The sequence below is a fragment of the Pocillopora damicornis genome, chromosome 3 (assembly GCF_964200805.1).
Source record: "Pocillopora damicornis chromosome 3, jaPocDami1.2, whole genome shotgun sequence".
NCBI lineage: Eukaryota > Metazoa > Cnidaria > Anthozoa > Scleractinia > Pocilloporidae > Pocillopora > Pocillopora damicornis.
The window spans coordinates 1,799,958-1,827,457 of NC_142672.1; the positions used below are offsets into that span (position 1 = coordinate 1,799,958).

The following is a 27,500-nucleotide window of genomic DNA, read 5'->3' on the forward strand; positions in this document are numbered from 1 at the left end:
AAATTTGCATACGGATGCTCCATGTTTACAACACCTTTTAGCCCCGCTCACGAAATAAGTTGCATCTTTTGAAATATTTTTCAAACTTACGCGTTAAAATTGATTGAACGCCGCAAGAGCGTCAATTTTAGTTTTATAACAGTGAATGCTCTGATTTGCGATCGATTTAAGGATCTCGCGTGTTTGATTCGATCAGTGTCGATGTCCCTCGGTAAACATGCAAATGAAACTTGTTATTGAAATATTTTAATTTCTGCATCGCTTTCAGCGGCAAGTGAAGTATTTCTATTCACAAGGCGAAGAAGAGAACAAATATTCCTCATCTATTCTAAGCTTATTTTACTAATCTTTGTCCGCCCAGGTGAAAAATGTGAACGATAATTTAGTAAGAGAACTTGCTCAAATTTTAAATTTTTTCCTCTCACTGCATCAAATACTTAACAGTCGTTTCGGTAATATGAAGGTTCTTGGTAATGCACTGGGCATGGTATTAATCCAATGGCAAAGTAGCAAACATACCTTTTGACATCAGAGGATCATAGTCTGTTGATTTAGGTCACACAATTCTTGCAGGGACACAATTTTAACACATTAAGGGTTTTTTTTTATCTCCGTTTGTTTGGCTACCGAATTACCACAGTGCAGTATTTATTTGGCTGGCATTTAAGTGATTGAAGAGTGGACATTGTAGAATAGTTATGACAAAATTAGGTAGTCTGTATAAACCTTCATGTGTTATACAGATCAATATTTGTTTTTGTTGTTATTGATGTGCCTAGTAGATTGGATCCTTGTCAAACTTTCACTATGTATAGTGGACTTCCTTTGAGGGTAAACCCTTGGGAGTATAAGAAGAGTCCCTTGTAAAGAGGTGACCCCTCCATGGAGGAGTATTTACAGAGAAGATTGTGTTCCCTGAATAGAAGTGTTGAAAAAGAGAAGTTTTGCTGGAGATGGTTTGATTGCCTACAAGCTCTTTATGGCTCAGTTAGTAGAACAGTAGAACTGCAAAATGGTTAGGTCTGACTCTTGAGTCTTCCAAGGAAACTAAAAGTTTCCTTTTTTTGTCCCACACGTGCAGCAGCTCTCTTTTGATCAATTTGTGACTGGAAAAGAAATCTGGATACAGTGAAAAAATGTTTGCTTATGAAAAGAAACCAGATCTAGCACAATTAAGAACATTTTGTTTAAAGATCATTCTGTTCTGTTATATACAGCTTCCAACTTTGGAATATGTACCTTACATATTAGTGCAGTGGATGAGAAGGGAGTTAATTACAAGTTGCTGCTAGTCTTAATACAAAAAGTGCAAACAAACTTTAGTGTTTATACTTGCAGTTGGTCTAGCTCTAATTTATTAACAAGGGAAAATGCTCTTTTATAAGATGGACATGTCAAGTTTATACCTGTAACCTGCAGTGTATATCTTTTGTATAAATGCCTCGCATAACAAGCCCAAATTGCATTAGGCAACAGAAAAATTTGACAATATTATCTAACTTTAAAATCATGCAAAATTATGGTCTGTGTTTAACATTTACTCAAATTTATTACAGAAAATGCTCTGCAGTGTTCTGAATCATTAGTGTCTTCAGGACCATCAGATGATAGTCAAACCGATTCTCAGGCAATCTCTCTGGGTGGGAGTGTGTTTACAGCCATCCAGTTACCAGCAAGAGCTGGCAATGAAGTAGGATCAGGTACGTGTTCTTGAAGCTTGCTAGCAGAATTTGAGCACCATGGCACAGAAGTGGTAGAACCTTGAGGGTCTTACTGGGTCATCAGTAGATGGCAGCAACCTGAGATTTATCCCTGTGTATTTGAGGATTTGAAGTGTTTTTCTTTATGTTTTAGTTGTCATACTCTTTGTTTCCTCTTTATTCATCACAACTACCTGCATCAGGTTGAGAGGACACCTACTTTAAATCTCACTGAGAACACTGGGCTTTGCTCCAAATTTCTCATGGACGTGTCTCTTGCAGTATTGTTGCACATGCAAGGGTACCAATAAGAACCTGTGTGTAGGATACCATAAGGCAGCAAATTGATGATCCCCACTAAAAATTAGATTTCATTAAAACGACTTTTTCTCTTGACTAAATGTTTGAACGTGTCCTTTAGTAGCATGTCGTAATGATGTGGGATATTGATCAAATGAAGCCTTTAAGTGCTACTGTGGTTCTTTCTTTATTCACTCCAAGCTTTCGTCATTCTATGGCATCATCAGGGATCATCAGAGGGCATCATCAGCTCCCTGATGATGCCGTAGAAAGGCGAAAGCTCGGAGTGAATAAAGAAAGAACCACAGTAGCACTTAAAGGCTTCATTTGATCAATATCCCACATTTTTCTCTTGATTTTCTGAAAAAAATTCAAATCTCCATTTGCCTATTTTAGTCAACTTATTCTACCTCTCTTCTTAGCAAAGCAATCAAAACCCTATCAGGTTTGAGTATCTACATTTTTGTAGCACTGGTGGTAAATTCGCTTCTGGGGTATCATTTTCTGCTCTAAACTAGATTAAGTTTGCTTAACTTATTTCTTATTCTTTAGTCTGGTGAACCATGTTATTGCCACAAAGAGCCAAACAAAAGGTTAAGGATCATGAGACACAGGGCAATAAAAGATCTGTACAGAGGTCAATAATTGACCAGCAGTGTGCCAATGTTTGACAAACACTCAATCTTTACTTGGCAATCGTTATGTTCAAGATAATGGCAGATTAATGAGAGAGAGGTGGAAATATTTAGCAACCATTGGGCAAGCATTAGTCAATCACTGGCATACTCATTCAATTATTGGTAAACCATCAGGGGGAAGGGAAATTTCTTGTTGAAGTGAAAGGGTCACAGATGTGTACACATACAATCAGGTTATTTACTCTTCCATGACAAGTATGTATAAAAATAATATATTTTTGCAAACTTTCTTTTCTGGATTAGATGTGTCAACTTCTGATAGTGGTCTAGGCAAAGATGCCTGTGATTCCGAGGCAAGAGTTTCTGCTCCAACACTGCCTTTTGTGCCCCAGTCACACCTCATTGACAAGTTGCCAGTTCCCGCATCAAATGGTTTACACTACTCTCCTGGACTCCTAGCAGCCAGTAACCTTTCTCAGTTGGCAGAGTTAGCTGCTAATAAGTCTGCTATACATCAAACTCCACCAAACACCACCCAGCTATCTGCACAGCCCATGCAACCACACCTCATTGGAAACCAAACTAGATTTGTCCTTCCTGGACAGGGAATACCTACCCCTATCATTGGGACATATCCCTCAGGAACTTTGATGCAAGTACCAGGACAATATCAGGGATTTCCCCCTGTCCCTCATCAGGTGCCTCCACCATTCATTAAAGGTTCCAACATTCAGCTTACTACTGGTGATGTAAAGAGAGTTGAAGACCTTTCCACAGAAGATTTCATTCACAGTATCAGACAGAGTCCTGAACTTAAGCTAGAGACAAGCACTGTTGTAAAAATTGAAGATGGAACAGAACCTGGAAGCACTCATATTACTTTCACTATCAACAGTTCTAAAATACAGGTAGAAAGAAATAGTGATATGAAATTTGTGGTACAAAACTGCTCTTAGAAGGTCCAATCTAGTTTTAGATGAGTTTCAGTATTTCTGAAAAGTTATTTTTATGTACATCACAAAAGGTTCATAATTTTCCACTTCTAACTTGATGCATTTAGAAGGTTTTGCCTGAATATCTTGAGTGAAAACTTGAATCTTAGTTTCTACACAGTCCTTTTATGTTCACTTAGATCATCATCCATGTTGCAAACTAAGAAAAAAAGCAGTGGCAGATTTAGGGAATGTGAATGTGGTAACTGTTACAAGAAGAGACTGTGGACAGATTGCCACTGTTTTACACAGAAACATGGTGGCTTAAATACACCACTTTTTACCTATTATCATATAATTATTAGAGCCACACTGCACCTATGTACCCTTCCTAGACAATTCTGTGCAATAATCTGATTCATGAGCACTCCTAAGTGTGTGGTCATGAACAAACCTGATCAACGTGTAAAACTGATCAGTTATATGATGACTTTTTTTTTTTTTTAAGGTGATTCTAAACTGTCCTGTAGAGCATCCATTTTTCGTTTATGGTCAGGGGTGGACATCAAGCAGTCCAGAACAGTCCTCAACCAAGTACAACCTTAACTGCCAGCAGTTGAAAGTTGGTGATGTGTGTATTTTTCTCTCTGCATCCAGTGCCCCTAGTATTCCTGGTGGGCTTGGATTTTCAAGTTCACCAGCCATTCAAGTGAGTGGAGCTGGTTCTACTCCAACACAATCTGCTTCAGTAGTCTTGTCAAGTGCAGTAAAGTCTCCATCTGTGAGTAGCAGCACAGGACAAACAGTGACTTCTGTGTCGGTGTCGTATGCTCAGACATTGCCTGGAATTGTAACCTTACCAGGAAACATACCTGGGGTTGTTGTTACTTCATCAATGCCACCTGGCATTCCTGCAGTGTACCCAGGAAGTTTTCCCTCAGCCCAAAATATTGGCCTGGGGAAGGTTGCTGGACAAAGTGGAACTGACAGGTCATCTGTTCCACAGCCAGTACAGGGGTTCACACCTGATGGAAAACCATCAGAATCTCCGCATTCCACTGCAGCAGTACCAGGAGGTTTTCCTTTGTCTGGGGCACCTTTCTACCAACCACTTACAGGAACATTTATGACGGCTATGCCTCCAGGACAAACATTTGTGCAAGGAACTGTTATGCCACAGGGTTCTGTGGGAAATGGTCTGCTTGTTGCTGCAGTTGGTTTTGTACCAGGGAGACCACCAGCACCATTTGTTCAACCTGGAATGCTCTATGGCTCCACACCAATGGAAATGCTACAAAAAGGCGGCGACAGCAAACCAGAAGAATATTCACAAAAGGAAAGGACTGAATCACAAACTGAATTGTCACAACCTGATGCCAAGAGGGCAAGAGGAGAAACAGAAGTAAAATAGACCTTTAATTTGTGAGTGTTTTTATAGATAAGAGAAAATCAAGGGGACTGGAAAAGAGATATTGTTATATAAATGTATATTATATATATATATATAAGAAAAATGTCTTATAACTTTTATTTATTTGTAGGTAAGGCAAAAATCTGAAGTTGTCTTTAGTCATACCAACCATTAACGAGGATAGTAACATTTTGTGTTTTCTTAGCAAAGAAGTGTCCTGTATTAAATCTTGTAAATGTTGTGTTCAATCTTGCTGTAAGCACCTATTCTCCACTATGATTTGAAATGGCTTTACAGTATAATTGATTTAGTTCAGTGGAGTAAACACAATCTGAGGTACTTGTAAGTATCATAAGGATTATTTAAAAAAAAACACTTCATAGTTAAAAAAAACCTTCATCCAATCTTACTGTGGTCATTTGAATCATTTTATTTTAAAAAAAAAAGTAATTTTTTTTCTTTTTATTTGGTATTGTTTTCCTTTTTATTTGATATTGTTATGCTATTTACTATTTTTCAGTCAGAGACCTTACAAATAAGTAGTGATAAGTGTCACACAAAGTTTAGACCTCACAGTGGGTCATTCCTGAAAAAATATTTGCCAACTCTTAATGGTTAAATTTCAACACAAAGTAGCAGAAAACTCTCTCTGATTGGTGTGATACTTGGAATTTCTTCAAGCAAGGAACCTTATCAAACTACTGTAGCTGGATTAGCTATTAACAATTGATGATACAACTAGTAACAATTACAACTAATTAAGTGTGGAACATAGTACTAAACAGGAGTGGTAGCCTGGCAGAACTGCCTACATCAAGTTACGGACACCAAATTGCAGAATACTTTGAAGAACATTCTATTAAGAACTTGACAGATATCTAATATTGAGGTTTGAGGGAATGTTGTGAATTTAGAATTATGTCTATCCAAAACATATTTTGAAAGAGTTTCATCTAACCACACATGAAGAGCAGAGTAAGTTGAGGGGTCAATTACAGTGATGTTTGATAGGGTGTAAGTAGTGTCAGTGATAGGACCAGTTCAAGCTCAAACGAATATCGATAGATGCATCATAGCTTTGCCCTAAGAAGGACCTTTGAGGGCTCGTCTGTTTGCAACTTGGGTGTCTAGCTCTCAAATGCTGTTGTGCAACCAAAGTTATGAAGGTTGCACAAGGACTGGAGTTGGTGGCATGTGGCTCTTGGGCTCTGCTGGACCACTTCTTTGATACAAATATTCTTAAAGTTAGTGGGAAGTGTAAGCTACAAGCCACAGTTGAGATTGCTTTTTGAGTCTGATTGTTTGAGAGGATGCCAGACTTAGGAAGAGTGCAACTCCAGATTATACTCAATAATCATCAATTGAAAATGTTCCTGTTTATTTATTTATTTTAGGATAAGTGTTAACGAGACAGTTTTAAAATAGTAAATGATTACTAAGTTATTAACTTACTCATGGTAATTGTGTTTGATATGATTTTGTAAGTTTGGGTTTCGTAAATGTGCTAGCAAGAACTAAAATATGTTATGGTTAACTTATTTCTTGTAAGTATGTCTTTGAAGCAATGTGTGTTGAAATTTTTAAAATCATTTTAAGGTTTTAACTTTTGCTCTCAAACAGATTTTATCACTTTCTTGTTAAAGACACGTTAACAAGTACAACACAACACTAACAGCTGACATGACTATCGCTTCAGGTCTCTTCACTCAAAGTGAAACCAACACATTGGTATTTCAGTTTTGTTTTAAACCTATTGAACTGTAATGTAGCTAAGGTTTTTTTTAAGTGGTGTTTTGATTGCTAATATTAAAAGCATGTTCTTTACAGTAGTATTCTTTTCTTCAAGAATTGAAAGTTCGTAATGTTGATTTAGTAGAAAGCCCCATTTTATTCACTATATGTTTCCCAACTTAATGGTGATGCAATTTTTTTGGTTGCTCAGCATGTATAAACCATGCCATGACCAATCCAACTCTTGTCACTCATTGGGAAAGAAAGGCTAACTTCCAAACCTGGTTGCATAGGATTTTCACACTCAGAGTTTGTCTGTTTAAAATGAGTCTTAAAGGCACTAGGACTTAGATTGTGCTGTAAGGAAAAATTGAGTCGAATTGTTGTTCAAGTTAACTTTACATGCACAACATATCAGGGAGATAATATACCTTACTGAATTTTAACTCCTAATGTACATTCTCAACTGAAATTATTTGTACACTACCAACTGGAGGGAAACAGCTTTAGGCTTGATTTCAGCTCATTCCTCTTCACTTCTTTCTGAGGTATCCCTGGGAAGGAAGAGGAATGTGGAGTCAATGCTAGAACAGAGGCTGGTATTGACAACAACTAGTTCAAAATGGGGGTTGTTCTTAAGTTTTGCATTGAGCCAAACAGTTGGATTGTGGGTGCAAGGGAGGTGGTGCAAAAATGAAGGATGCAGTACTGTTTAATCACCAGAAGTGGACAGCAGTCAGTCAGAGAACATACGTAAATGGGTTTTGGCAGGCTGCCCAGCAAATTTCCCACCTTAAGATCGGGCAATGTGTGGAAAAAGAAAAAACCACCACACAAATGAGTTTAGGTGCTTATAAACATCTGCATAAGTAAGAAAAAGTTGGGAAAAGGAAAGCCTATGAATCTCTGGTGAAGTTTATTTAATCATAGGTGTTCTGTTCATTTAGTATTTTGTCTTGAAGTGTAGGACGTAGGTCTTACAAGAGGTTGTTTATAATTCTCGTTTAGGAAGTTTGGTTGTGTCAGATTGAAAGCACTATTAAACTGCCTCTCGATGGTTTCAGTGCTCACACATTGCATCTGCCCACTGTGTTGTTTTCAAATCACTACACCCTTGGTGTTTAAAAATTGAGGGTTATCATTGTTTCTTTAGGAATACCTTTATTGAACTCCACTGTCATTACAAATTAATGCAAAAAATATTCCAATAACTAAGTACTTCATATTGGAGTGTATTACCTTCAAATACTTCTACATATCTTAGTTCCATTTTTGTTTCATGAATGTGATAAAAGGTCCATATCTCAGAATCAGAACTTTTAAGAAATAATCCTTTAGCTATGCCTTATGAATTTGTTCCATAGTCACAACCCAGTGGTTCACAAGTATAGGATGGGTGCAAACCTTGTCAAAAATGTTTCACCATAAGAAAGATTGGAGTGAACCGTGCTGATTAGAGAATTATAAGCAACACATTTAAAGTGGCTACCTAAAAGTACAATCAACAAATTACAAAACATTTGTTTTAGAGCTAGGACTAACACCTTCAACCCATTACACCCACAAATCAGTATGCATACTGTTTTTTCCTGTTCTTCTGACAAATAGAATTTGTTTCAGGATATTCTCCTCCTCACAACTTTAGTATTTGATTCAGCAGTGATAATGTAGGAAGAAATTAAATACTAGTCACCCTTAGAGATGAAAGGGCTATTCTTTCATACTGTTGTCTGCACATCCTTAGAGTATATTCCTCTAAATCTATTATTTAGTTTGACTTTTCTTTGAAGCCTGGTTTCACTCATAAATAAATTATTAAAACATAGTGTTATTTCTCCATATCAAGCATAGTATCAAGAAAGATTGTTTTTCATCACGAATCAGTCTGATCTCTGATTTTCCCACATACATACAAATATATGCACAAAGAAGGACAATATATAATGATTAACAGTAACTTTAAACACCTTGCATCTAGTTCAGATTACCATTTTAACAAAAATTCTCATAAATTTTCTTCAACAGAAAATCATTTACAGTCTAGTAATATGGAAGTAAACCTCCATTGAAGGTAAAATGAACAATAGACTTCAAAGAAGACTTAATTGCCTTCTCAAGGTTTCTCTTAATTACTATGAGAAGACATTGTTCAGTTGCATGGTAACACGTATGAATGTAGTCCTTCTTGGAAGCTCTTTTAGCTTCTCAGCTCCAACATATGTGCATGTTGACCTCACACCTCCAAGAATGTCTTTGACTGTGTCATGAACATTGCCACGGTAAGGAACCTCAACTGTCTTTCCTTCTGAGGATCTGCAAGGTAAGTTAAAAACCAAGCATTTCCTCTGAATCTGAATAAATAGCTGGAAATATTTCCTTAACCCTTTAACTCCCAAGATCTCACTAGTAATTCTCCTTACTGTCTGCCATACAGTTCTTGTGATGTTAGTTTGCAGAATTTGGTATTAGATGAACTTATGATCCCCTTATTGATATTTTTCTTTATTCTCATTACTTGTCTGCTTGTTATTGTATACTTATTGTCAGGAGAAATTCTGTCTTGGTCAGTCATGGGAGTTAAAGGGTTAACATGTGAGCCCACTAAAGGGCCAAACAAATAAAGATGTTCCTATGATTCAGTTAGTGGAGTATCAGAAGCTCAGAGGATTAACTCCCTTCCTATATTCTTATAAGTGGCACATGTTTGACATTTTTCCTTTTTAAAGACTACACAAAAATTGACCATCGTTGTGTCTATCCATACACTCAATATCTAGCAAACCAACAACTCAGTTGATCAAGTGGCCAACCACAAAAATAAGATAGTCAGTTCAAGGTTCATATCCTTGTGGCCTTTCAGATTGTTTGTGTGCCACTCTCATGACAAATGTTTCAGTGCGTCTTTGATTAATATTTCCTTGTGTTAAATAAAACTTATGGAGAGAGTTTGCCATGACAGGGTTCTTTTTTACTTCAGCACCAGGGTAAAACCTTGCATCACTGACAAAGAGCAAGAACAGTATTTACATCAACAGTTATGTCGACTGATGATTTTGAGCCTACAAAAACATATCTCTGCCCCAGGAACATAAAATTTTCAGTCAAAGAAATTAACAAAATAATACATTATCAATAAATCTATTAATTAAATATGTGACACTACAGTATCACTCTTCCACATCAAGAAACTAGGCTTCAGCACACACATTCATTGGCTAGTAACACACTCTTTCAGATTATTAGATCCTGATAGGATGATTAGTGTGACAAGGCAAAATGGCTACTTATTTTAGAATGATATAACCAGTGTCATTCTTTCTCAAAGACAAATATTTTCAGGCAAAAGAGTAGCAAGTGTATGTGAGGTGCTTTGACACAACAAACTCACCGGTAGTTGGCCACCCCTCCTGCATGTTTTTTCATTGCAGTTGTTGAACTCATGCCATAAAATATTTTGTACTGCTTTCCATCCCTTTCAATCAATTCTCCACCTGATGAATAAGACATTTTTGCAAATGCAAGAAATTATCAACCTCTCAGAAGTTAATCAGTGGTTGTTAAGTTTTATCCAACAGTAAAAATGAGTTATCCTTACAATGGTTCTGTCAAAAAATGTCAAGAATTGCTGGCTTTAAAGTGCCACACCAAGTCTTAGTGCAAAAAAATAATAGACATTCATAAGTCAATCAATGAAATAGTTTTTGACATAAAATGTTGCTGTTTTTTTAAGACTTTCATTTGCAAATGAAAGTAAGGATCATGCTTTACTTACCAGACTGATCATGGCCAGCAAACATGCCCCCCATCATGACAAAATCTGCACCAGCACCTGAGGTCACACATGAAACAATGTTATGAAACATGCAGGTTCCATGTAATAAGTGTATGAAAATAAGAATTTACTCCAAAACAAGTTGTTAATTTTCTTGTTTGGAAAGGAGTGGGGAGTTAAGTGCATGAATCATATAATTTTTTTCTCAAAATAATGTTGAAAAACCATTTACCAAAAGCTTTTGAGACATCACCGGGACATGTACAGCCTCCATCCTGAAAAAAAAAAAATCAAAAAAGAGAAAAAAAATAAAAGAAAAAAAAAATTTTGAACAATTCAATAAAGTCCACAAGGTATTCATAAGGAAAAGGCATCACTGATCAGAAAATTCTCCATCTAAATTTTGATTGTGTAAGCTACTTTTCATTCAGGCTTGAACAACATTCTCACCTCACCAAAACTCTTCTCCCACAACAATATATATTCATGGACAACTAGAGTCCATGTGTAGCAATCATTACCAACTTCTTGCCTAGTGGCTTGCATTGCAGAGTATTATTTCCAACAAGGTCTTAAACAGAGACAGACAAGCACTTAGCACTTAACACTTAAACGGATGCCAGAAACAAGAAATCTTTGTGAGGATCAGGTTTCTCCACAAGGAGATTCTGTAACATGCTGTGGATAAAATTTCCCCCACAACAAAAATTCTGCCTTCAACTGAAAAGGGTTAGCAGGTGTATTAATTATAAAATACACCAAAAAAGTGAACATACAGAGATGATGTGTCCTTTAAGGCCATGTGCAGCATCAGCACATTCTAAAACTGCACTTAGCTGAGGGTATCCTACCCCAGTCTGCCTTCGTGTAGTGCAAACAGAGCCTGTGACAAAATAGTCAGATAAAGTGTCAATTACCTAAATACTTTCAAATATTCTGCTAGGCAACAGTTCAAAGTCTCATGGAAGACTAGTAAGGCTGTGAGTTTTTTTTTTCTTCTTTTTCTGTTTCAGTAATCATAAATTCAAACATAGGGCTACTACATGACAGAAATCACCAATACATTTTCTGCAGCTCTGGTGAGGGGACATCCAACCTTGAACTCCATTCATAGAGTCTCTGATTACAGAACTGATTTCTAGTTTTTCTAGCTGAAGACAGCAAAAGATGAATGTCTCATTATATAGTACTAACCAGGTCCAATGCCAACCTTGACAATGTCAGCTCCATTGAGAATTAACTGTTCAACCATTTCACCAGTCACAACATTTCCTGCCTAATGGTACAATAAAATGGTTCCAAGAGATTCAAGTTGTTATTTCCTATATATAATTGCAGGATGGTTGAGAAGATATCTCAATGACCGGTTTTCCTAGTACAGTGGGTCATTTCTGAGATGCCTGAAGCATCTGCTTTAAAATGAGGCAACATGCTTTATCTACTTCACACTACATTTCACTTTCTTACAGTCTCAGGTAACAAGATTCTACTATTAAATATAGAACATTATTCACATTACCAACCATAATGATGTGGTCTGGAAAGTGGCTTCTTACAGTTTTAACAAATTCCACAAAATGTTCAGAATAGCCATTGGCAACATCAAGACAAATTGCTGGTATATCTGGGACAGCTTCCAGAACCTGCTTTAACTTTGATAAATCTTCATCAGACATTCCACAACTCGCAATTGTATACTGAAAAGTAAACAAGCAAACAACTTGAAGTATGATTATTGGAAATCCAGTCATCAAAATAACCCTTGATCACTTTATTATTGTCAGTTATAGCCTTCAATTTATTTGCCGCAATATTAACTAAGATATTTTCTGAATGTTAGCATACATGACATTTGTTGTTGTTATTTCAATTAAAATGGAAGTCAATTTTTAGTCAAACTGGCAACCAGCTAGTTTTACTTAAATGGATTCTGAAATGAGATTTGGTTTAGGGAAAGTTTATTTGGCAGAGAGTACTCTTTCTGTGTTACTTTCATCAGAGTTTTGTGACTCCATACTTAAAAAAGTTAATAACCATTGAACAAATAAGAAACTATCATGGCTTGCCATGACTGTCCTCAAGTCTTTCAAGGTTGCCTTGATCTATGATTATGAGTAAAAAACCACACAAACTGTGAATAAATCTGTCTAAAATTTCTAGGAAATGTACTGGGCTCTCAAAGAAGTATCTTGCATGGCTCACTTCTGCTTTTCACCTTGACAGAAATTTGAGGATTGTGTTATTTCAAGTGATATGTTTTGCTGGCTTTTGTTTGGAGAACAGAACTTAGAACTTACAGGCAACACTTTGGCATGGTCTTTTGCAAATTCCTTCCAGTCTTCCACAGAGTAATGTTTGTGAATTGCTGTCAAAAGTTTGTGCTGGAAATTGAATGCAAAGTATTTGTTAATGTGATAAATTTGAGCAGGAAGAGGGAAGGGGGGTCTAATTCAAAGATTTCCTACATCCTACTTAAAAATTACCCAGCCCTCTACACAAAAATTTTCACAGTTAAATGGGAGCTAAGAGAGAACTCCAGATACCATTTATTTATTTGACAAATGAAGGCCAAGTACACTCTAGGATTACATTAAAAAAAGGATATTTACTTTTCCATTTCTTTTTTCACAATGAGAAAGGTCTAGTTGATTTTGGTATCCACTATCCCTGCTTTTCAGTTTTCACTAATCTTGAAATTTGGTTTTCCTTTTTGTGGCTACCACCTCCCATAGCCACACATGTTATTGAAATGAGTGAGTGATGGTAACAATAAAATGCTGAACTTCACCCCATTCTGACCCAATGTCACTTAGTTTGTTCCACAGTATCTTTGTAGTTCAACATTTTCACTAGAGATTATTGGGTGCATTACTCACTAAAGAAGGAAGTAAGCCCTTTGAAACAAATCATTTTGTGCCTATAAATCGAAGAAGTAGTTTTTTTGGTTCTTGCTGTGCCACTAGAGAAGACAACAGAAAAGGATAAGCATCTTGCAATCATTTTAGGATAGTGCTTCATTGTGGACAAAACTTCTCCTTCCAGAAATAATATCACACCTATTAAGATATTATCTTAATAGGTGTGATCAGCACATCATGAAAACTTTGAAGAAATTTTTTTCTTTGAAATGAGAACATTTTACAGTTTAAATCAGTGACCTATGCCCAAAAGAGCCACTAAATTTGGGAAGCAAGCAAGCTGCAAAATATGATACCTTCAGTTTACAGATTAACCCTATTCAATGGAATGATGGAAGGGTGGAATGGCAGAATATCCTAAAACATGGAATGACAGAGTTCCCAGCTTCATCAATTTACCTAAATATTCTGAGCTATTGTTCAGATGTAAGAAATTTATAATCCCTCATGCTTTTAGAGAATGGCAATGATTTTGTTCCAGTTTCTGATCAGAACTGCCCCCTTCCTTTTTGAAGAGGGAGCCCAAATTAACCAGTTACACCCTGACATCAGCATGCATATTCTCCATACTGTTCTCTATAGATTTCCTACAGTGCTAAAAGGAGAATTTGTTGATCAATCAAGAGAATATTTAGTTGGTGATCATTTCCTTTATTCTCATGACCTTACTGTGTGATGCAGGGGTTATACTGTTGGGAGAAATAGGATGCTAGTAACTCTCAGTGGTTAAAGGATTAAGGGTTTTGTATTTAAACCTTATCCCCAACATACCTCTGCCAAGGCTACAGCCATATCAAATGTACCAATGGTGTCCATGTTTGCACTAATGATTGGCACAACATCCTCAGGCAGTCCCTTCTTTGCATACTTAAAGTGAAAGTGTCTTGCCAGCACAACCTATTATTGCAATAAACAAATTTACATCATTTAAAATTCCAGGGTTTAATCATCTCACAGATCTTTGTTTCAAGAACATTTTTAAATATGATATCTATATATTTTTTTTCTAAAATGTTCCATCACAGTTTCAGTTCACTTACTACCAATACAGCACAACAGATGACAAAGAAACTAGTGCCTTTTAATTTATGGAAAGCAGCAATACAGATGAGATAATTCCCTTTGTTGCTGGTTTTTCAGAGCATCAATGTGGGATGGAAAAAAATGCTATTGGTACCAACACATCGTTTTTCTGCCAAGACTTGTTCTCTTAAAAGCAAATGAGTTGACCTCATTTCTGTTGTATGCAAACATTAATAATTGATTCTAGGGAAATCCAGAGGAAACAGCTCAAAAGCTCAGATCCCAGATGTAGGATAATTACAAAAGAAATTAAATATCCTGAGTAACTTCAGAACAAGACTGCAAGAGCTGGCATGCAGACATTACCAAATATAAAATGTGAGTTGGCACATACAGAGTTAGAAGTGCAAAATTCAATCAATTAATCTTTTTAGCAATTACAGAGCTTGTCAGATTACAAGCTGTACTTTTTCCCATCTCATACCATGAGGTTAAGTCTGCACACAAACATCCACCCAGCAAGAGCTGAACCTGGTTTCCATATCACATGAAGTGACTAGGAGTATTACTACTCCCCCCCTTGATGGGGTGCTAGTCCATCCCAAGGTTACCCTCCTACATTTCATCAGGCTTCCCTGACACTTTGCTTGTACCCATTTATTCTCCTGAGTGGAGAGAGACACTGTGAGAGCATAGTGTCTTGCCCTAGAACACAACACATGGACTGGCCAGGTCTTGAACCCAGACCTCTTGACCCGGAGTCCAGTACACTGACCATTAGACCACCACATCTCTGACTTATACAATGGTTTGGAGATGGTTTCCTAAAATTGCCTATCAAATAGAGGATGGTTTTCAAGGCCTGGAGTGTGAAACAGGGAATATAATCCTGCGGGTTTGCTTTGGACTAGACACAATGAAAGGGGGTGTGAAGGTGGTGAATCCCAGTCCACACATGACGCATTAACAATTATTTCAATCTTATCATGAAAATCTGTTTAACTATTGTAAAATTTGTCAAAATATTGTACAACCTGTCAAACTACTGTACACCAGTTAACCGGGCTGGTCCATTTTCTGAGATCAGTCAAGGCCCATGAGAAGAGGCCCTTCATTTCCCCGCCTCCCACCCCATCACAATGACTGTAATCCAAAATTTTAATGAAAATTCACCCTGAACATTTCAAAAATTTTAAAATTATTGGGCATTGCAGGGTTCTGCTGCCATGTGTGAAAGGAGTAGTAGCAATTTCTTCTTCGTTTGGAGCGCTACCGCAAAATAAATTAATTATATTAATTCTACTAATCGATAGTCAATATTTCCGTTCAAATGACACCAGACAATCAATGAAACTTATTTGCCCCAAGACTGATCGAGACGATTTAAAGGACAAAATATGAGAAAAATCGTGAGATTAATGAACCACCAGTTTAGTTACATGGTAACAAGAGAAAAAATTTGAACAACAAGAGGTTAACGCTGGCTCATGCTGAACCCAGCCGTGCAAAGCAGTAGGGAAGATTTTCCTCAGCTGTGTCTTTAATGACCCCTCCACTATTGCTCATCTACAAAATATTTTAAATATGAGTTGCACACTTTAAAAGCATGCCAACTCACGAGACAACACATCGACCACACAAATACACCTCCCAGGGCTCCATAGCCAGTTGAGTAGAAAGAGGGCACAGCAAATTTAGAGGGCATAAAAAGTTTCCTTTTCCAATGCAACTTACGTCTGCTCGACTTCGGATAGTGCTTCGTTTGGGTCGAATCAATACATCTTTAAAATCCAACCTGATGCTGTGATCTAGATGAGGCATTTTCATAAACAGAAAGAACGTTTCACGGACCACTTGTTCGTCTGTACGATTTGGGAAAAATGGCGGGACCACAGTCAAAATATGTCACGTGCTTTGTAATGTCTCAATTTTATTATATAAGCCTCGATTCTTGGTTGATAGCATCGATCTGAAAAGCGACAGAGATCAAAAATATTTTGCATCAAAACACCACTAGCTTGGAAATAGCGAAGTATGTTTTAGCTCAGTGAAACTCAACGAGATTATAGGTTTAAGAAGGAATAATTTTTGGAAGTTTCACTTACATTTTTAAGCAACCAATCGCTTGGGTCGTTATTTTGAACAAAGGTTTAAGCGCGTGCGTTCACTTTTGGCGCGCAAGTTCAACGGAGGCTGCGCAACATGGCCGATGGCACTTATGAGGTAAGTATGGCAAGTTCTCATTTAAAATTTCGATATATCGTGTCTTCCTTATCGACCCATCTTAGAATAACATTTGTTATACGGGCATTGATATCTAGAGATTTATCGGAAAAGATCCTTAGTGGATAGTAAGGCACCTGTTTCCTTGTATTTTGAATTCTTCCAAGTTCATTCATTTGTTGTAAACGAATCTTCGTTTGAGAGGGAAAAACTTCCACGTGGATGAATTGGTGCTCAAAAAAACGTTTTCTTTTTCACTTTCGCTTCGTTTATTCAGGTGATTGTGCAAAATTATGTAAAGTAAGATTTCCAGTTGTAGTTTCCGAAATTGATTACATTGCACATCGTAAAATGTCTTTGTTTCCCATGGTCTGAATGAATTTCGCGTGTTTAATTTTCTTTTGATTGCTTTTAGCTCAACTTTGACCATGCCATGTCACATAGAGGAAAAGCATCGGATTTATTCAATTATATCTAAAATCACGCTATAGAAGGAAACATTGTACATAAATCAAGGAAACGAGATGTTCATTTCTTGTACACGTTGCCTTATTTGTTTAGGTTGACAAGGTAATAGGAAGACGAAGAACACAATCTGGAAAGGAAGAATTTCTGGTTCACTGGAAAAATTACGACTCTCTTTATAGCACTTGGGAACCCATTGAGAATTTAAGTCCTTGCCTTCACACCGTAACAGAGTTTATGGCCAAAGCATTTCCAATGCCAGGTAAATATTAACAAGATTTATCATGTACCCTGTTTGCTGTGTTGTTTTGTGGTCCCTCTACAGATCTTGTAGCGGTACCTGATAGTTAATTTTCTGTAAATATTGGTGACTTTCATGATGAGTGTGCCCTTGTTTAAAAAGTCTGTGTTGAACCTCTTGAGAATGATACATGATCAACATTATAGTATTTAGGTGCAAAAAAAAACAAGGTCTAGAAGAAACTTCTTTCACTTTCAACTCAAAGTTAAGTAAACAGATAACAGATATGATAGAAATTATCAACTAGAACTAAGTTAAGATAAATGAAAAACTTGTGCTGAGAAATATCTTGTCTTAGATCTTTAGGATGGGAACATTTCTTTTGTCCAGCATCATATTAATTTTTTGGATTTTAACTTAATCACCTACTTACTCATCTCTGAGAACGCAAGGTGTGAAATGTGATAATTTTTGAAAAGTGTGTGTCATGCATAAACATAATTTTTTGCTAGGAATAAATGCTGCCTTTGTTACTCATTTGGAGTCTAAACATCCAGAGATGCGACAGCTAAGAAAGGTCACTGATATTGATAAGAGAAAGCTTAGAAGTCTTCAAAACAAGGAAATGGTTGATGAGATTTTGAAAGTCAAAAATATGAGCCAAGAACTTAAAAAATATCAAAGAGGACGTGGAAGAGGAAGAAAAAGATCACAGCTCAGTGATCCGTGTGAAGTGTTCACCCAAGAAGCCAAAAAGCTTCGACCAGGGCCACACAATGGACAGATCATTGATCAAACTGTTTTCTCTGGACTTGCTTGCAAAAGTCCTAGAGGAGCTTCTCCTAAGAAAGGAGAAAAGAAGTCCCCAGGAAAGAGAGGAAAGAACGGTTTGACTTGCTCTCTCATGGATGGTCTTGATGATGATGAAGTGTTAAGGTTGACCCGTACAACACGGACACATGGTGTACTGGATGAGTGCGTGTCTGTCCTTAAAGAAGGGAGAATATGGAAAATAACTTTGTGCAGTGAAAGAAAGAAAAATGCCCTAACAACAGAGGTGGGTTATGTTACAACTTATTGATGGAACAAAGCTAGTCACCTGAACAGTTTGGTTTGACAAAATCTGCATTGTGTGTTTCCAGAAAATATCCATACCCCCACCACGGAGGGAATTTCATATAGGACCCCCCCACCCCTTCGGATTTTCCATTTTGGGGTAGCAGTGGTAGCCCCCCCACCCCTCTGGAATTTCCAAAGAATTTTCTACCACCCCCTATACCCCCTGGAAATATATTTTTTTCTCGTAGCAAACAACAAACAAGAGGGACGTGTGATTTTGTCGCGTGTATATTCGAGAGATGGCGTACACGCGCAAGGTAAACGTCGCTAACTAGCTTAAACTTAATGTTTGCTTTATTTTTAAATACAATACTTATCCTTAAACATTTAACACAGTATTCTCAGTACACGAAAGGAGAAAAAAACTGTACAAGTCGCAACAAAACACTTTTGAACTGTTAAGTTTGTACAATGTACTGAGAAAATTGCGTGCACTTGAAATGGAAACGTTCGGAATCACATTGAGCAACGTAAATTTGAACAAAATTGTGTCATAAATAAGAGAGCAAAAGAGAAAACCGAGTCAGCAGTAAGTTATTTTGAACTCATCTTTCCAAATTCCAGCCTCTAATGTAAAATTTCTTCACACAAGCATTGATTCTTGTTAACAGCGGGTCAATAATTTCGTCCGATTGTGCATAAACAAACCTTGGCTAGTTACCAGTCCCACGCGCATATATACAAAGCCCTGGATCCTAATGTTTCTCAATGTTACTATCAACTGTTTTCTACTACGGTACGACTGTACTTATCATTCATTGTAACATCGCAAGCAAGTAAGCCATAAAGAAATCGTCAAGTCTCCTACACATTATGATGCAACGGAATTAAGCTCAGTGCAGATCAAAATTAATAGATGGCTGGAGTCAATAAGGGGTAGTGAATGGTAAATTTATGCGAAACTTTGCGAGACGGCGAGACCAGCGTTTTTTTTTTTTTTGCGAGACCGAGACAGTTATTTGTAAATTTTACGAACGCGAAACGTGTTATGACCGAGGAAAATCCCTAGGTAACCACTCCTGTTGGTTGTAATCTTTGGAGACTGGTAACGAGTAATGGCGGCTCCGTTCAAAAAACAAAGTGATTCTCTTCTTTATTTGATGTTATTTATGTTCCAAAGCACTACAAGGATAAAAGAAAACTTTCTTTTGCTGCAGAACTGTTAGAAGCATCGTAATTTAACAACTTAAACTTCAGAACGTCCCACTAAAGTAGGTAAAAGGCGCCAATTGACATACGAAGAAAGTCGATCGACTTCCTACCCTCTGGACGAAAATTTCGCCTCTTACCCCCCATCCCCTCTGGAATTTCCTGGGACTTTGACCCCCCCACCCCTCTGGAATTTCCAATTCCCTCCGTGGTGGGGGTATGGATATTTTCTGGAAACACACATTCAAGGTTTAGTGGCAAAATCTACATGTAAGAAAAAAGTTAGGAAGTTTTCTGGTAACTTCCAAATGTTTTAGAAAAAGCTATGAGCTTGATTATTTTCTCATTTTAGTGAAGAGCAGGAAAGAAGACAACAGGATTTTTCTGATATAAAAAATGTCCTCTAGTTCTACCCAAAAAGTAATTTTAGAGTAGATCACTGTATAAGTATATTAGCCAAAAGGCTCATTTTGATTATGTCAGTCAGTGTTTAGATTTATTTAAATGTATTTCTCCTAGTTATGAACCAGGTCACAATGTTTGTTTGACTTTCATTTTGTTTTTTTTTTTTTTTTTGGTTGTTGTTTCACTCTTAAGCAGAGATTGGGAAGGCTAAACAAGCCTATGAGCCTATGGCCCTTGGCTTTCAAAAGTTATGGGCCATTTCTAAAAAGTATGGGCTATTGTAGAAGAAAAAGTATCAGGCTATCGCAGTGATGGGTTGGGCTTGAAGAAAAGACTCATGGGTATTTTTGCTGGGGAGGTCACTTTGATGGTGTGTATCACACGCAGTTTCTTAAAGTTTACATTATAATGAAATAGTTTAATTCAGGTGTCACTTAAGTGAAACAAACTCAACACCTGTCCACTTCAGGAGTAAAGCTACCACTGCACTTTGCATCACTGTCTTTTAAACATGTCACTATCCTTACTCTATTGAAACAATCCTGTTTCTTTAATGTGTGTTTCCAGAAAATATCCATACCCCCACCACGGAGGGAATTGGAAATTCCAGAGGGGTGGGGGGGTCAAAGTCCCAGGAAATTCCAGAGGGGATGGGGGGTAAGAGGCGAAATTTTCGTCCATAGGGTAGGAAGTCGATCGACTTTCTTCGTATGTCAATTGGCGCCTTTTACCTACTTTAGTGGGACGTTCTGAAGTTTAAGTTGTTAAATTACGATGCTTCTAACAGTTCTGCAGCAAAAGAAAGTTTTCTTTTATCCTTGTAGCGCTTTGGAACATAAATAACATCAAATAAAGAAGAGAATCACTTTGTTTTTCGAACGGAGCCGCCATTACTCGTTACCAGTCTCCAAAGATTATAACCAACAGGAGTGGTTACCTAGGGATTTTCCTCGGTCATAACACGTTTCGCGTTCGTAAAATTTACAAATAACTGTCTCGGTCTCACAAAAAAAAAAAAAAAAAAAAAAAAAAAAAACGCTGGTCCCGCCGTCTCGCAAAGTTTCGCATAAATTTACCATTCACTACCCCTTATTGACTCCAGCCATCTATTAATTTTGATCTGCACTGAGCTTAATTCTGTTACATCATAATGTGTAGGAGACTTGACGATTTCTTTATGGCTTACTTGCTTGCGATGTTACAATGAATGATAAGTACAGTCGTACCGTAGTAGAAAACAGTTGATAGTAACATTGAGAAACATTAGGATCCAGGGCTTTGTATATATGCGCGTGGGACTGGTAACTAGCCAAGGTTTGTTTATACACAATCGGACGAAATTATTGACCCGCTGTTAACAAGAATCAATGCTTGTGTGAAGAAATTTTACATTAGAGGCTGGAATTTGGAAAGATGAGTTCAAAATAACTTACTGCTGACTCGGTTTTCTCTTTTGCTCTCTTATTTATGACACAATTTTGTACAAATTTACGTTGCTCAATGTGATTTCGAATGTTTCCATTTCAAGTGCACGCAATTTTCTCAGTACATTGTACAAACTTAACAGTTCAAAAGTGTTTTGTTGCGACTTGTACAGTTTTTTTCTCCTTTCGTGTACTGAGAATACTGTGTTAAATGTTTAAGGATAAGTATTGTATTTAAAAATAAAGCAAACATTAAGTTTAAGCTAGTTAGCGACGTTTACCTTGCGCGTGTACGCCATCTCTCGAATATACACGCGACAAAATCACATGTCCCTCTTGTTTGTTGTTTGCTACGAGAAAAAAATATATTTCCAGGGGGTATAGGGGGTGGTAGAAAATTCTTTGGAAATTCCAGAGGGGTGGGGGGGCTACCACTGCTACCCCAAAATGGAAAATCCGAAGGGGTGGGGGGGTCCTATATGAAATTCCCTCCGTGGTGGGGGTATGGATATTTTCTGGAAACACACAATTGTAAACTGATCACTGTGCAGACTCTATTTAATCCAGGGCTCTAATTAAAAAATGATTACCTTTAAAAAAAATTTAAATTGGCTAAATTGGCATGTAAGCTCGCTTGCTGGTTAAAAGATTGTATAAGTTAAGTAAAAGAATACTAAAAGACTCTGTTGTCTGGTAGCAGAAAAAGTTCACTACAAAGTTACTCAGACCAGGTAGCAAGTCATATTCAATGAAATCAATTTGACTATATTGCTGTCAATTTTTAGGTGTTTGTGTATCTGGGAGTTATGGAATAGCATGAGAGAGAAAGAGAAATGAGATACAGGTGTTTGTTTGTTTCAAAATTCAACCAAATATCAATAACTTTTTTGGGATTTTTGTTTTAAATCTGGTGGTTGCCAGTCTGCAACTTTCGTCAAAATTTTCGTGACAGGTATATTTTCACTCCCCATGCCCTTGGTGCTTCTTAGGCCCAATGGGTAGTTTTTTTATACTTACAATATGACCATGGCCTTCCCAATCCCTGTTTAAGCATAGTCATAAACAGAAAAAAGGGGCTCCTTTTAGGTTTTATTGTAGTTTAAACCTTTTGGTCTATTACAACCAATTCTTAACCTTTGGCACATGAAGGACTTATAATGTCTGAAACCACAATACGGTAAAGCTGTGTAACTAATAGCCAGCCCTTTATCTTTATCTTTAATACATTTTATGCAAAAACATGCATAAAATGAAATAAAATGAAAAAAATTTCACATGTTCAATGATTTGGTGTAAGTCCTGAATAAACACAAGGTTTGATACATTTTCATCAACATCTTCATCCTCATCCAATGCATGCTCTAAAGATAGATATTGGAAAATATCCTGCTGTACCAACAACATTGGTCGTGTCTTTTATTTTCCAATCCTTAGATGTGTGATCAGCTTGCTGCCTTTCTTCATGAAGCATCAAAAGACGATGTTGTCAGTGTTGTCATACTGACAGGTGCAGGGAACAGTTTCTGTAGTGGTCTGGATTACCAGAACCTAATAACAACACATAATCGACAGGAAGCAAAAAGAATGGTTGAGAAATTCAAGTAAGGAATGATGAAAATATAAGGGGATACCTCAGGGGGTAAGGACTGGGGGTAAAGGGTGAGGAATGGGGTTGAAAGGATGAGGGGGCCTGGATGTGTACCAGGAAAGTGCAAGAAACACAATGGAGAATGTAATTTAATTCAAAAACACATACAAAGTTTCTATTCTATACAAGAGTAGATAAAAGTCATTACTGAGTGCTTATGAACACCAACTTACACATTAGTGTGTGTCTTTTAAAATATGTTTATAAAATAATTCAAATAGTATGTGTGCTCTGATTGGCCATAAAACCATTTTACATAAGCGTATGTAAATACAGTTTTCGTTCCTCTTTCATTAGTTATTTTATAAAATAACACATACAAAGTTTTTGACTCAATAAGCTAGAAACCACTCCGCTTTGTGTCGTGGTTTCCTATGCTTATCTCGTGTTCTTGCAACCTCCCACATGTTTACATCAGGCTATGTAAACACGGAAACCATTTTACATTTCTTCAATATGAATCAGCCACGTCCTCTGTGTGGACAGAAGCAGTGTTGTCCCTTATTTTAAGCATAACAGGTAAAATAAATTTTCAAACCGTTAAAGGAGTCCTTCTACCTGTTGAATTTTCAAGAATTCCAAGAAATTTTAAACAGTAGTAAGAGGTAATACAGGTGGTAAATTGTACTGGTTACTGCCTGAAAAGGAGAACGCTGCGGAAGGAAGTGATTGCTCCAGGCTTTGACTTTTGAGTGGAATAACATTTGGCTTCTAAACTTACAGAACTCTGAGAGTGGTGAGAGAGTGGAAAAGTAGAGGTGTTATGTATCTTATGTACGTTACATTAAATCTTTTGCTTTGAAGCATTTGTGTGTGCCTGTGTGGTATATAAATCTTCACAGCCATGCCAGCCTTACTACTTATTCTTAGTAGAAGCAGTTTAGTCAGGGATATAGTCTATTATGGAGCATTCCAATTTTTTTTTCTTCTACAGACTATTGGTAGAACTGTTGATCAGTTTCCCAAAGGTTCTTGTAGCTGCTGTAAATGGCATTGCGTTAGGATTTGGTACAGCACTCCTCAGTTTGTGCGACATAGTGTATGCCAGCAACAAGGTTTGTCAAATATAACCCACATTGTTTTTTAAGAGTCTTGAAGCCTTGTATTTTTAATTTTTTAACATTATTTTAGTTTAGAGTTGAAACAGTTGTAGTTTAAATTTTTCCTGGTGTTAGGGGCCCTTGCCACTGTCTCATTGCTGCAGTACACGGTTACCACACAAAATAATTTTTCATACTTATAGTAAACTGTTTTCAATAGAATATTTTAAAAAATGATTATTTAATTAAAGCCAGTCTTTCTAACTGTATTTTTTCTTTTATTTCAGGCAACTTTGCAGACATGTTTTGCCAAATGGGGTCATCCACCAATTGGTTGCTCGTCTTCACTTTTACCCTCCCTACTGGGAAAAACTGGGGTAGGTGCTTTAACTTGATCAGCAAACCCAATGAAAAAAATTCTGCAACTTTAATCTGAATGATTTTTTAGATGTACAAAAATTACTCTTGTAAGTGGAGTTCAGATCTTTAAATTCTCTAAACTTTTCATATTGTCCTTCAGTTGGATTTGAAATGACAAAAAAATTCCAGCAAGGTCTTTAGCTACTTCAAAATTATAATAAGTTTCTGAGCTTTGGCTGATATAAGGTATCGTTCTTCCCTGGTGATGCTGGTTGTTGTCAAAGGCTTGTACACATATTTTTTATTTTTACAGTAGCTTAAAGCCTTGCTGGAAACTATTATATCATTTCGATTCTCTGTTTCCAAGTTCAAGGTACATAGAACAGTAAACTCTCACAATGAAGGCAGACAATAAGGTTTTTTATTTTATTTTATCTGGTTATTTATTCAGTTATTGTGTACTACAACTTTTTCTAATCAGCTCTGTTTCTTGCAGGGACTGTCAATGCTTTTATTGAATCAAAAGATGACTTCCACCCAAGCATGGGAAAAGGGACTTGTGATGGAAGTTTTTAAACCAGATAATTTCTTGGAACAGGTTGACAACAGAGTTAAAGTAATGGCTGCTATGTCAAATAAGGTAAATACTTAAGTTATCTGCCATATAAAGTGGAACCAATGAGCAGATGACCCAGCTTTTATTTTCAATTATTTTCAATAACTTTACATTGTATTGAGATGATATCCCCTTCACCCTTTACCAGGGTTCAAAATTAGCTTCATTATAGGGGTTCCAAGTGATGACTGAATATTATTTTTCCAGTCCCTGAAATTGAAATATGTAAGGTTTTAATTAAAGAAGTTTTTCACATGAAATGTGTTCCTACTTGTCACAAATAACTAGTATGGTCTGCTCTCGAGATTGCAACAGACATCAGCACCAGTGGGACTTAAATTTTCTAGCTGGCAACTGAAATTTCTGGTCTAGTCTCCACACCTTAAGTGGAAAGCTATAATACCCTTACCTTTTTGAGTTCCAAAGAGGAGCAAAACTTCAGAACTTCGAATTTTTGTGGTTAGGGGCTGTACAAACCCTTACTTCAAGGAAATCATTGATGAACATCAAAACCATAAGTCACATACTGTGACCTTGTGAGACAATTACAATAAACACCTGCCGTTCTCTCAACCAAAATAATGTAGTACCAACTGTGGAATGGCTCTCATGCAAGCTTTCATGGGCAATCTTTCAGTTTGGCCAGGAATGTACCATGTATGTTCAATGGTTTATATGGCATTTTTTTTTGTCAAAATAGCCCAAACTCTTTTCAACCAAGATGTGCCACTTTTGTTGGGCCAAGAAAGAAAATTTAAGGAATAAAACTTCAAGGATAAAGCTTTAATTAAGATGATTTATATTATGATTTTTAAATATATATACCAGACCTTGTTATGGGCCTTTTTCCAAGTGTCCTTTAGCAAAATAAAATGAATAACAAAATTTTGTAGCTTTGGATGGATTCTTGATATCTATGGTCAGTGGCTCTTAATCACCTTTTTTATTTAACAAATTGGGTTACTTGTCCCCTTCTGATTTTTGTTCAGTTTTGAAAGTTCTCAAAGGTTACCAAATCTAACTTGATTATTACTATTATTTCATGTATTCTTATCACACCTTCTCCATCTACGGGTATATAACGAACTCACAATTGACCAGCTCCCAGTTGGCTTGATAGCTCAGTTGGTTAGAGCGCTGCACCGGTATGGCAGAGGTCATGGGTTCGATTCCCGTTCAGGCCTGAATTTTTTTCAGGCCTTATTTCTCAACTGCTTAAGTTGAGTATATACTGCGATGATCTTCATTTGCTTAAAAATTGATTATTACTCTTTACAGATTCTACAGAACACAAAATCTCTCATCAAGCATTCCTACCAAGAGACACTTAGTGATGCCAACAATGAAGAGTGTAAATTATTTCTAAAATATCTTGGAGATGATAAAGTGTTGGACACTTTGAGAACAAACTGGCTTCCAGATGTTGTTATTACTTGATTTTATTATTATCATCATTAATATTATTATTGTTTTGAGGATGTAAGTTTAAGATAATGAGATAATGTTGCATTTGCTGTAAACTTTAAGGCACTACAGTGTTCCACTCCCTATGAAGATGAATGCTACCCTCTTTTTTAACTGCTTTTGTCAAACTTTTTAATATTAGTTTTTATTAAAGTTTTTTATTTCTACCCTTTTCCACCTTAAATACATCTTCTGAGTGATATTCTTTTTTCAGTTACTTCTGGTTTGCAGTCAGTTAATGATATAATAATTGCAGACCCACTGTCCGCTGACACTTTATTAACATCCACTACATGTCAGGGTACTTACCCTTAACATTGTGCTTTCTCACAAAATAAACAGTCTTTGGATTGTTTGTAATAGAGACCTTAAGCAAACAACCATGGCAACAGCAACAAAAGCATGGCCAAACAAAAGATTCAATGAGGACACAAGTAGCTCACTGTGTACATTTTAAAATTTTATTGATTTCCTATCCATCCTCTGAAACAACAACATAAATCACCAAAATTTGCTTGGGGTAAGAATGGAAACTCTAATTGCAAATAAAACCCTGCTCACTTTTCCTATGGCGAATATGATGTCTCTCACTGTTAGAGAGGGTAATCACATCCATCATCCATTTAGTTGACATTTTCATCAGCATTGCCACTCAGATTGTTTAAGATCCCTAAAGATTTCTGTGGATTAACTCTCGTGTTAACGAGTTACCTCTAAGCACAATCATCCTCTCTTCCAGGTAAACTCCCCTTTTTCAAGCTCTTGTTGGACATAGTGACTGTTCAACCTCCACTTTGCTGGCTTTTTATCTAGTCAAAATTAGTTGACAACTGAAGTACATACCCCTGTACATTTAATTTTTAAAAAAATTTTATTTGTTTTTATTTGTGGAAATTTAAGATGCAGGTTTTGCACTAGTTT

The 27,500-nt window shown here is 36.8% G+C and overlaps 3 protein-coding genes across 4 annotated transcripts in view; 2 read left to right on the plus strand and 1 right to left on the minus strand.

The window, feature by feature from the left end:
• The window catches only part of LOC113665831 (uncharacterized), an 8,032-nt gene extending 1,222 nt beyond the window's left edge, over nucleotides 1–6,810 (plus strand). The window contains exons 2-4 of the mRNA XM_027181555.2: nucleotides 1,557–1,700; nucleotides 2,942–3,546; nucleotides 4,079–6,810. Coding sequence (XP_027037356.2) covers nucleotides 1,557–1,700; nucleotides 2,942–3,546; nucleotides 4,079–4,981 — 1,652 coding nt within the window. The 3' untranslated portion in view covers nucleotides 4,982–6,810. The remainder of the gene's footprint in view (nucleotides 1–1,556; nucleotides 1,701–2,941; nucleotides 3,547–4,078) is intronic.
• A 1,046-nt stretch (nucleotides 6,811–7,856) lies between these two features.
• Nucleotides 7,857–16,564, minus strand: LOC113665833 (GMP reductase 2). Of its 2 annotated transcripts, XM_027181557.2 has the most exons (11): nucleotides 16,531–16,564; nucleotides 16,160–16,394; nucleotides 14,174–14,299; nucleotides 12,782–12,865; nucleotides 12,008–12,181; nucleotides 11,679–11,760; nucleotides 11,261–11,367; nucleotides 10,717–10,759; nucleotides 10,485–10,541; nucleotides 10,101–10,203; nucleotides 7,857–9,025 (listed from the first exon to the last, which is right to left on the minus strand). In XM_027181557.2, exons 2-11 carry the CDS (start codon nucleotides 16,250–16,252, stop codon nucleotides 8,845–8,847), a joined length of 1,050 nt encoding a protein of 349 aa, XP_027037358.2. In that variant the 5' UTR covers nucleotides 16,253–16,394; nucleotides 16,531–16,564; the 3' UTR covers nucleotides 7,857–8,844. The 2 variants fall into 2 exon arrangements, with proteins under 2 accessions (XP_027037358.2, XP_089058157.1); XM_089202031.1 differs by lacking the exons at nucleotides 16,160–16,394; nucleotides 16,531–16,564 and adding an exon at nucleotides 14,910–15,259.
• On the plus strand, nucleotides 16,369–26,763 carry LOC113665832 (enoyl-CoA delta isomerase 3, peroxisomal). The gene is made up of 8 exons (XM_089202030.1): nucleotides 16,369–16,648; nucleotides 17,210–17,375; nucleotides 17,867–18,411; nucleotides 22,886–23,052; nucleotides 24,034–24,154; nucleotides 24,427–24,516; nucleotides 24,996–25,139; nucleotides 26,394–26,763. Exons 1-8 carry the CDS (start codon nucleotides 16,628–16,630, stop codon nucleotides 26,550–26,552), a joined length of 1,413 nt encoding a protein of 470 aa, XP_089058156.1. The 5' UTR covers nucleotides 16,369–16,627; the 3' UTR covers nucleotides 26,553–26,763.
• Nucleotides 26,764–27,500: the final 737 nt, after the last annotated feature.